This window comes from Myxocyprinus asiaticus, chromosome 42, assembly GCF_019703515.2.
Source record: "Myxocyprinus asiaticus isolate MX2 ecotype Aquarium Trade chromosome 42, UBuf_Myxa_2, whole genome shotgun sequence".
Lineage (NCBI taxonomy): Eukaryota > Metazoa > Chordata > Actinopteri > Cypriniformes > Catostomidae > Myxocyprinus > Myxocyprinus asiaticus.
The window spans coordinates 479140-490000 of record NC_059385.1 but is presented as its reverse complement, the minus strand read 5'-3'; the positions used below and the strand labels follow the sequence as shown (position 1 = coordinate 490000).

The 10861-nt window shown below is 40.1% G+C and overlaps 3 protein-coding genes across 8 annotated transcripts in view; 1 reads left to right on the top strand and 2 right to left on the bottom strand.

Annotated features, from left to right (window-relative positions):
* Positions 1-10619, top strand: part of LOC127433092 (vasodilator-stimulated phosphoprotein-like) — a 20799-nt gene extending 10180 nt beyond the window's left edge. Inside the window, exons 1-12 of one of the 3 annotated variants that reach the window (XM_051684753.1) lie at positions 2247-2380; positions 3085-3262; positions 4368-4434; positions 4526-4850; positions 5807-5946; positions 6969-7017; positions 7108-7141; positions 7294-7345; positions 7425-7493; positions 9582-9639; positions 9756-9813; positions 9895-10619. In XM_051684753.1, the coding sequence (XP_051540713.1) occupies positions 2348-2380; positions 3085-3262; positions 4368-4434; positions 4526-4850; positions 5807-5946; positions 6969-7017; positions 7108-7141; positions 7294-7345; positions 7425-7493; positions 9582-9639; positions 9756-9813; positions 9895-9932 (1101 nt within the window). In that variant the 5' untranslated portion in view covers positions 2247-2347 and the 3' untranslated portion in view covers positions 9933-10619. Of the gene's footprint in view, positions 1-2235; positions 2381-3084; positions 3263-4367; positions 4435-4525; positions 4851-5806; positions 5947-6968; positions 7018-7107; positions 7142-7293; positions 7346-7424; positions 7494-9581; positions 9640-9755; positions 9814-9894 lie in introns of those variants that run through there. The other 2 variants (XM_051684754.1, XM_051684755.1) reach the window with 2 other exon arrangements.
* The window catches only part of LOC127433095 (ATP-sensitive inward rectifier potassium channel 15-like), a 344355-nt gene that overhangs the window by 63841 nt on the left and 269653 nt on the right, over positions 1-10861 (bottom strand). Inside the window, exon 3 of one of the 4 annotated variants that reach the window (XR_007895833.1) lies at positions 7502-8039. The exons of the other annotated variants lie outside the window; for them this stretch is intronic. The gene's annotated coding sequence lies outside the window, so the exon portion shown is untranslated. Of the gene's footprint in view, positions 1-7501; positions 8040-10861 lie in introns of those variants that run through there. 4 annotated transcript variants of the gene reach the window in all.
* LOC127433071 (palmitoyltransferase ZDHHC8B-like) overlaps positions 1-10861 on the bottom strand; it is a 241047-nt gene that overhangs the window by 171084 nt on the left and 59102 nt on the right. The window lies entirely within an intron of this gene.

Below are 10861 nucleotides of genomic sequence, written 5' to 3'. Positions count from 1 at the left end.
TGTGTGTGAGTGTGTGTGAGTGTGTGTGTGTGTGTGTGTGTGAGTGAGTGTGTGTGTGTGTGAGTGTGTGTGTGAGTGTGTGTGTGGGTGTGGGTGTGAGAGAGAGAGTGTGTGGGTGTGAGAGAGAGATTGTGTGGGTGTGTGAGTGTGTGTGTGTGTGTGTGTGTGTGCGCACGTGTGTGTGTGTGTGTGTGTGCATGCGTGCGTGAAGCCACATCATGGAGAAAAGAGGAAGTCACAAAGTTTGTGTTTCTGCATGCTTTTGTGTTTGTATGCACGCACATGTGTTGATGAACATACTGTAACTAAACAAATTTGTGTTCAATCATGAATTTGTTAAACTAATGATGTTTTTGTGATTGTCACTGCTGTGAATGTGCACGTCGTGCAGCGTGTGAAAGTGTGTCGTCCGTTCAGCTGCAGGGTTTGGTGGTAAATGAATCTGACATGTTTCGTCTCACAGCTTCTGTCTCACTTCCTGTGAATGTCTGTGTGGTGGATCCTGTGCTGTCTGCTGCTGAACATCACAAACAAATCAATTAACAGACCTCACCAATCAATTCATGTATCAAACCAATAACCACTGGCTTCTACAGACGCATATCAGCTTCAAAAACATGAGAAAATTTACAAAATGAGTCTCACATTCTGTTTGTAGGACACATATTCCTGTGTTTTGATTATTTGAAGATTATGAAGGAGAATTATACTCGAAGACTTGTGCAGTTCTCTGCTGTTACTGAATGTACAGCAAAGTAAATTATTTTGTTAAAACATTTTAACCAAGTTTTGATCTTGCAATCTATATTGAATTTAAATAATGGCAACAAAATCTGTCTTTCTTTAGAGTTGTCCTCATGGGGTGCACACAAAAGCACAGCTCGACCAGCACAGCCCGATTCACAAGCAAATGACTCTTTTTGAACTTAAAATCATGTATCGTTTCAAAGACTCACAATCTCAGGGGTTACCGGTTAGAATAAGTCTGACGAAATCTTCACTGAATGACTCACTGAATCAAGCAGAGCAGAAGCTGAATCAACATTTAACTTACTTACTGAACTGAAGTTATTATTACACCAAGAGCTGTTCTGTATACAGCTGAAGTCAGAAGTTTACATACACCTTAGCCAAATACATTTAAACTCAGTTTTTCACAATTCCTGACATTTAATCGTAGAAAACCTTCCCTGTCTTAGGTCAGTTAGGATTGCTACTTTATTTTAAGAATGTGAAATGTCAGAATAATAGTAGAGAGAATGATTTATTTCAGCTTTTATTTCTTTCATCACATTCCCAGTGGGTCAGAAGTTTACATACACTTTGTTAGTATTTGGTAGCATTGCCTTTAAATTGTTTAACTTGGGTCAAATGTTTTGGGTATCCTTCCACAAGCTTCTCACAATAAGTTGCTGGAATTTTGTCCCATTCCTCCAGACAGAACTGGTGTAACTGAGTCAGGTTTGTAGGCCTCCTTGCTCGCACACGCTTTTTCAGTTCTGCCCACAAATGTTCTATTGGATTGAGGTCAGGGCTTTGTGATGGCCACTCCAATACCTTGACTTTGTTGTCCTTAAGCCATTTTGCCACAACTTTGGAGGTATGCTTGGGGTCATTGTCCATTTGGAAGACCCATTTGCGACTGAGCTTTAACTTCCTGTCTGATGTCTTGAGATGTTGCTTCAATATATCCACATAATTTTCCTTCCTCATGATGCCATCTATTTTGTGAAGTGCACCAGTCCCTCCTGCAGTAAAGCACCCCCACAACATGATGCTGCCACCCCCATGCTTCACGGTTGGGATGGTGTTCTTCAGCTTGCAAGCCTCACCCTTTTTCCTCCAAACATAACGATGGTCATTATGGCCAAACAGTTACATTTTTGTTTCATTAAACTGGAGGACATTTCTCCAAAAAGTAAGATCTTTGTCCCCATGTGCACTTGCAAACTGTAGTCTGGCTTTTTTATGGTGGTTTTGGAGCAGTGGCTTCTTCCTTGCTGAGCAGCCTTTCAGGTTATGTCGATATAGGACTCATTTTACTGTAGATATAGATACTTGTCTACCTGTTTCCTCCAGCATCTTCACAAGGTCCTTTGCTGTTGTTCTGAGATTGATTTGCACTTTTCGCCCCAAACTACGTTCATCTCTGTGAGACAGAATGTGTCTCTGTCCTGAGCGGTATGATGGCTGTGTGGTCCCATGGTGTTTATACTTGTGTACTATTGTTTGTACAGATGAACGTGGTACCTTCAGGCGTTTGGAAATTGCTCCTAAGGATGAACCAGACTTGTGGAGGTCCACAATTATTTTTCTGAGGTCTTGGCTGATTACTTTTGATTTTCCCATGATGTCAAGCAAAGAGGCACTGAGTTTGAAGGTATGCCTTAAAATACATCCACAGGTACACCTCCAATTCAGTACACCTCCTATCAGAAGCTAATTGGCTAAATGTCTAAAAGCTTGACATCATTTTCTGGAATTTTCCAAGCTGCTTAAAGGCACAGTTAACTTAGTGTATGTAAACTTCTGACCCACTGGAATTGTGATATAGTCAATTAAAAGTGAAACAATCTGTCTGTAAACAATTGTTGGAAAAAATTACTCGTGTCATGCACAAAGTAGATGTCCTAAATGACTTGCCAAAACTACAGTTTGCTAATATGAAATCTGTGGAGTGGTTAAAAAATGAGTTTTAAGTCTATGTAAACTTCTGACTTCAACTGTATTTAAGATTTGTAAAACTGAAATCAGTATCATTACTGACAATTCCTTCAAATGACACGTGTATTTAAAAAAAGAAAACATTTCTGGCTACAGAAATGAAGCTTTTTGTTTTTAGAAATTATATTTTAATTAAAATATATAGTTTTATACACACACATTTTCATATATATACAGTATACATACATACATACATACATATATATATATATATATATTTAAATGGCTCAGCAGGGGTTCCCTACTGCATAAACAGATTTTATTTTGTAGGAAACACTGGATTTTTGTCTTACTAAAAGTATCTTGTTTATCTTTAAATGAAGAATTGATTCCTGTCATTGTAAAACTTTCTTGTGTCAGGTTGTAATTAATTGTCCTCTCGTGAGAGGGATCAAATATAACCAAGCGACGGCAACGTTCCACCAGTGGCGTGATGCGAGACAGGTGTGGGGTTTGAACTTTGGCAGTAAAGAGGATGCAGCTCAGTTTGCGTCCCATATGATGCAAGCACTCGACATGCTGAGCGGTCAAGATGCAGGTGACTCAACTATTAGTTCTTGTGTACATCAAAAATATGCTCAGTGTCCTACTACAATCTTTACACCTCTATTATCTTATTGTTACTTTTTACTTAAAGGAATAGTTCCCCAAAAATAGTTTTTGTGAGTTTTATGCTTAAAACAAGAAAAACTGTTTGCCAATGGGGTAAGAAAAATCAACTTAAGGAATAGTTCACCCAAAAATGAAAATTCTCTCATCATTTACTCACCCTCATGTCATCCCAGATGTGTATGACTTTCTTTCTTCTACAGAACACAAATGAAGATTTTTAGAAGAATATTTCAGCTCTGTAGCTCCATAGAATGCAAGTGAATGGTGACTAGAACTTTGAAGCTTCAAAAAGCACATAAAGGCAGCATAAAAGTAATCCATAAGTCTCCAGTGTTTTAATCCATGTCTTCAGAAGTGATATGATAGGTGTGGGTGAAAAACGGATCAATATTTAAATCCTTTGTACTATAAATCTACACTTTCACTTTCACATTCTTCTTCTTCTGTTTTTGGTGATTTACATTCTTTGTGCATATTGACACCTATTGGACAGGGAGGAGAATTTATTAAAACAATGACACACCTATCATATCACTTCTGAAGACATGGATTAAACCATTGGAGTCTTATGGATTACTTTTATGCTGCCTTTATGTGCTTTTTGTACCTTCATAGTTCTGGTCACCATTCACTTGCATTGTATGGACCTGCAGAGCTGAAATATTCTTCTAAAAATCTTCATTTGTGTTCTGCAGAAGAAAGGAAGTCAAACACATCTGGGATGGCATGAGTGTGAGTAATGATAAGAGAATTATCATTTTTGGGTGAACTATCCTTTTAAAGCTGTAGTGTGTAATTTTAATGTTAAAATACTTTCTGTTATATCAGTTTTATTGTTAAGAGTCAGTATGACATTCTGAAGAGTCTAAAAACTGCAACACTTTCACAACATTCATCTGTGTGTTTGAGCAGCCCGACATGTCAACTTCTGACTCAACCAATGGTGTGAGTTTGGGGAGGGACTTACTGTTGATTCAACCACTGTTGTTTTAGATGTTATTTGTTGAAGTTTGGTTGTGATGTCTCTACAGGTGTGTGTCTTCCTCCACGGCCAACACAGAATGGGCCAAGCGCAGAAGAGTTAGAACAGAAGAGGAGGTATGACATCATCACACTAACTGCACTACATCACATGCTCATTGTGCCTTTAATCACCCACTGTAACATCTCCTGTGTGTCTCCCCCTCAGACAGGAGCAGCAGGAGAGAGAGCGACAGGAGCGTGAGCGGATGGAGAGAGAGCGACAGGAGCGTGAACGGATGGAGAGAGAGAGACAGGCTGCTGCTCCTCCGGCTCCTCCTCCTGTTCCTCCTCCAACTCCGGCCAGTGCACCTCCTCCACCTCCTCCTGGACCCCCTCCACCTCCTGCACCTCCTCCTCCTCCACCACCTCCATCAGGAGGCCCACCGGCCCCGCCGCCACCACCCGCTGCAGGAGGAGGAGGAGGAGGAGGAGGAGGAGATGGAGGTCTGGCTGCAGCGCTCGCTGGAGCTAAACTACGCAAATTGGCCAAGGTCAGTCAGATGATCTCGACGACTGATACTGCAGGAATTTGTTCATGTTTCGTTAATGATATATAGTTATAATCACAGTACTGTAAATCAGTGATTCTCAATTTTTTTGGGTCACACCACCACTCCACCCCATATTCTGATAAAAAAAAAAAGTGATGAAAAAAAATCATGGAAAAAAAAACTGCTTTTAAAACATGAACTTTCTGATGAATAATGTTATTAAAAAAATAAAATAAAATTAAGTAACTTTTTGTCACGAGGCCTACCAGTACTTTGTTCTGTTATTTTTTGTATGTATTCTATGTTACAAAAATGAAAGCATTTTAAATAGATACTTTTTAAAATATCCCAAAATTACAATAAATAATAGTGCTACTGCTTTGCAGGTACAATGTTTTTATTTATTTTTTTTTATCCCCTTTTATCCCCAATTTGGAATGCCCAATTCCCACTACTTAGTAGGTCCTCATGGTGGCGCGGTTACTCACCTCAATCCGGGTGGCGGAGGACAAGTCTCAGTTGCCTCCGCTTCTGAGACCGTCAATCCGTGCATCTTATCACGTGACTCGTTGTGCATGACACCGCAGAGACTCACAGCATGTGGAGGCTCATGCTACTCTCCACGATCCACACACAACTCACCACACGCCCCATTGAGAGCGAGAACCACTAATCACGACCACGAGGAGGTTACCCCATGTGACTCTACCCTCCCTAGCAACGGGGCCAATTTGGTTGCTTAGGAGACCTGGCTCACCCTCATGTCATTTCAAACCAGTATAACTTTTTTCAAACGTGAAACATATCGCCATACTGTATCACTCGTGCCCTGTATTTAAAGTTTTCTGAAGCCAAGTGATCGTGTTGTGGGAGGAGCAGACTCAAATTTTTGTGTTAATTCACTGAAAATCTTCCTCTTCACCCATTTGAATCTGTGATGTGTTTATTGTGTACAGGAGGATAGTGGAGCGGCGGCTCCTGCAGCGAGTGTGAGCAGTGGAGGAGGAGGTGCGGTCAGTGGAGGCGGCGGTGGAGGAGGAGGTGGAGGAGGAGGTGGAGGTCTGATGGGAGAAATGAGCGCTATTCTTGCTCGACGGTCAGTTTAATACCCCTGCAGTCACATGATGTTTGCTATAAAGTCTGGAGCACATTGTGTGTTATTATGACCAAGAACCGCCCATTTCACAGGAACAGATCATCTGACTGACATGTAAAATAACCAACCACAGCCATTTAGGGGCATGTCAATCTGAATACCACAATACTAGACCAGCATGCTACAAAATGTTTACTCATTTAAAGGAACGTTTTTTCGTAATTTCGTACTCGTCCCTCCTTTTCTTTACAAAAGCACAAATGTGTGTTCCAGTGAGACACTTACAATGGAAGTCAATGGGGTCAATCTGTAAACATTAAAATACTCACTGTTTCAAAAGTATAGACACAAGACATAAACAATATGTGTGTTAACATGATTTTACTGTGATTAATCACTTGTGTGGAGTTATAGCCAATACTGGGATTACAGGGTTTTGTTGTCATGACAACAAAATTGTAATATTGGATTTAACTTTACATAAAAAAGGTTAGTAAGCGATTTTATCACACTAAAATCATGTTGACATCTATAATATTTACATCTTGACCCCATTCACTTCCATTGTAAGTGCCGTACTGTAACCACAATATTTGCTTTTTTAAAATAAACGAGGGTTGAGTTGAAAATATTTTTTGGTGGTAATCATTATCATGACACAAATGTTATGTTGATTGAGCTTAACTTGTATCTAAACTGGAATGTTCCTTTTAATAATAGTGCTGTCTTTCTGAAAGTAATACTAGGCTTACTGATGATTTCACTGACAAAACTCAGCAAATGCATAAAAATAATTGTACTTGGAAGATTTAATTCAAACTATGAAGATATATTTCTAAAGCTGATTGATTTTAAGTTGTAATTTCGGCCACTTCTAAAATGACCATTGACATTGCCTGAGGTTCAGATTCGCTAATAAACGGATGTGCATGGACAGAGCGCAGAACAACGTCAGTCTCTATAAAAATGCACAGTATTTTGTTGCCTGTACTTAGTAATCTTGTCACATCTTTGTGTTACAGAAGGAAAGTTTCTGACATTCCGGCAGTGAAAAAAGAAGAATGCAGTAATGTAAATATGTTAGACTTTTAGTAAACTGTGTGTGTATTGGACAGTTCTTCTGAAGTTAAATTATCTCTGCTGTACTGTGTGTCTTCTCAGGGTGATTCAGGGAACACAGAATCCAGACCAGCAGGTGAGAGATCACTCATTTCAATTCAGTTTCATTTGCATAATGCTTTTCACAATCCAATTCAGCTTTATAAAGAACAGAGCTTTACTGACCCCCTGTGAGCAAACCAAAGTAGCCTTCTGTAACCTCAAAAATCCTTCATATTTTTCATTCAGAGAAAGCAGAAGCCATCAAAAAACCCTGGGAGAAGCCTTCATCTGTGTCAAGGTAAAGTCTCAGTTTAGTGTGTTCTTCTCCGGATCTGTTGCTCAACAGAGGAGGAAATGGTTTGTGTTGTTTCAAACAGGGTGAACTTGGGGTCAAAAGGTCAAGACAAGAGTCCTGCATCTCCTGCATCTGCTGCTTCATTAAGCAGGTACGGTCATGACGAGTCTGTGCTGAGATCTCACTGATTGTTTTAATGCCACTATCCTGAGCTTTAAGTGTTTATTTCATTTTCATGTGTTTATTGCACAGATTTTTTCAAATGTATTTCATCAGATAAGGCTAGTTAGAATTCTTTGCTATTTATGTAAATCCAGAAACATATTTTAAAAGAGTACACAGAAGCAGAAGCAGATGCTTCGCTAATGCATTGCAAGCTTCTGGCCCTGTTCAGTAAACTTAACATTCTTGTGTCACTGTCAGCCTGATCTCATGAAAATCGTGTGACAGTGGTGGCATTTTTGCTAAATGATATTACGCGGTTCATCACAAGTATGGCGACAGTTCCAAGGATGTCCACTGTGTGGCGCTAAAAGCGAGTTAAACGTTCTCCGAAACAGATAAGTGTTTTTAAGGTTAATGCTCTATGGAGGTTTAAATCAATAATAATAATAATAATAAAAATCCCCTTTTCTCCCAATTTGGAATGCCCAATTCCCACTACTTAGTAGGTCCTCGTGGTGGTGCGGTTACTCCCCTCAATACGGGTGGTGGAGGACAAGTTTCAGTTGCCTCCGCTTCTGAAACCGTCAATCCGTGCATCTTATCACGTGACTCGTTGTGCATGACACCGCAGAGACTCACAGCATGTGGAGGCTCATGCTACTCTCCGTGATCCACGCACAACTCACCACACGCCCCAGTGAGAGCAAGAACCACTAATCGTGACCACGAGGAGGTTACCCCATGTGACTCTACCCTCCCTAGCAACCGGGCCTATTTGGTTGCTTAGGAGACCTGACTGGAGTCACTCAGCACGCCCTGGATTCAAACTCGCGACTCCAGGGGTGATAGTCAGCGTCAGTACTCGCTTAGATACCCAGACCCCTGTGGTGGTGGTTTTAAAGGGAGACACAATTCTCAGATTAATTGAGAGGCGCAGCTGTGTGATGATAGCTTGCTGTGCTTAAAGCGAATAACCTTCTGTAAGAAGTTTTATCTCTTTAATGCTTTAGGTTTATTCCTTTTTTATGCAACACTGCTGTTTCAGCCATCACACAGTGGCATAGCCAAGGGTGGGCCAAATTACTCTTTGACTTCAAATATATATTTATAAAATAGTTTAAATTATGCATTTCTGAACGTGTGAAAGAACTGTTTCAATGCATTGCCTTTGTGTTAAGTAAAAATGTATACAAAAAAATGCGTTAAACTCTTTTCCCGTATTTGTGAGGTGTTTTGGAGAGATTAAATTATTTTGCTTATTCTGTCTGAAACTGCTTAAATACATAGTTGCAGTAAAAAAAAGGTTTAAACTGCTTGATATCGTGAACTAGATGTTGTGTACCCGCAATATTACAGTTCTGTGCTTTTGAATGCATAGCGAGGATCGCCCTGAAGCACTCCGGTTACATTGAAGTGTGTCATTCTGTGTTCAGGATGCGACTAAGTGGTTTCAGTAGTTCACAAGTTAATGTAATCCTGCAGTGAGGATAGCGTAAACATACGTGGCTTGCTGTCCCTGGTGGAGGGTTCGAGGCTCGAGACTTGACCTGAGCTCGAATGCCCCCTCGGACTGGATTAGTATTGATGGAATAGATAGGAGATGGGGAGGTGGTGGAATGCCAGAAAAAGCAAATGTGAGATGTAAAACACAATTAACGTCATTCTGTGCTGCTTCTATGACACTTCGGGCTCATGTGTGGACTGGCGTGCTCTTCAGGACTCGTACTCCTCTCCTTTACATCACAAGTGCAACGCTCTATCAGTCGAGCTACCGCACAGTTTGATCCCACTCAAACAAGCTTGTAAATGTAGTTATGTAATGCAAACGTTCAAATGAGTCATGTGCTATAGTAAAAGTCATTGTGTGAGGAACTGGGCGAAAAGTTAGTGTTTATAAACTGATAATCTGCCATTTTACTCGTGTTTTATGTGAAAGTGAATAAAAGTCATTGTTGTTGTAGCACCTCTAGTGTTCATTTCACAAGGAAACTGACGTGATACATACAATGAGCCACGTTAAAAAAATTTGCCAAAAATGTAGGTACAGTTACGTGTCTGTCTGTTCTCTCTCAAGGATGAGGCCTGGCAGTGGTACAGGTGACGCTGGATCAGATATGGAGAAATTTAAACAGGTCAGCGGCTCACTCATGCACTTCTACTGTCAGCATGATTTATGGCAGATAGCGCAGTCACTAATAGCGATTTGTGGCATCACAGACTGATGTAAACACATTTCATTTGCCAACAGGAAATCCTGGAGGAGGTTCGTAAAGAGCTGCAGAAAGTGAAAGATGAAATTATTGGAGGTCAGTTCACTTCCTCCTGGGTCTGTGAGGGAAATGCTGTGATGTTCCTCGTTTCACACATGATTGTTTTTATTTCTCCAGCTCTGATCGATGAACTGCAGAAGAGCAGTGTAGCGTAGCTGCGTCACGCCGTACCGTCTCTGGCTCTGCAGAAGGATGGAGAGAACACATTTTCATTCTCATGTCACATGTTTCAAGAGCAGCTTTTAAAATATTCTGCCCTCTACATGTCTTACTCTCTTTTTACCCTCATTTTTACACCCCCAGTGTTTCAGCTCTGTTACTTACATCAGTTTTATAGATTTGTTTCATCTTTTGTTGACATGTCTAAGTGAATATATGTTAATGATCCCTGATAATAGATTCTAATTTCTCCAAAGCAACAAATTGTATCTCTGTTTACATGTAAGTAGTTGTTTGTTTTGTACACATACAATAAAGAATATGTGTGAGATATTCGCTATATGATTGCAAAGTATTTATCATGCACTCTTATCGTAATACATCATGTAAGATAAGATGTGTTACTTATTGAAAATGCTGAGTTACATCTCAGGGATTGTCATATGTTCTGAAGAATAAAGTGTGTATGTTGTGCAATGAGTTTGAAATGATTGCAGCTCATCCCTTGTGGTGTGTGTTTGTGCTCTGTGAAGAATATGATCTATGTCAAACTATCTATGTGTTATTTTGTATGTCAATAAAAAAAGTACAGTGGTGTTCTTTAAAGCATAAAAGCATTGTACATTAATATGGTAGTCATTCAGTGCCATGGTAAAAATAAAAAAAATATGGTATTACCACAATACTTTTTGTTTTTTTAGAAGAGTGTGTTAAATATGTGTTAATGTTACACTACATTTACATCACTATTTGTAACAAATAACGTGTTGGTGGTGAAACACCCGCTATGCAGTGCTACAAAGGGCAAATAAAACCGTTTGGCCTGTTTTTAAGGCGCCTCAGCATCAGACTGATCCCGGATCAGTGCCTCCGGCTCCGTGTGTGATCTGAACATCAGTCGCGTCAGTCACAGGCTGACCTGAGA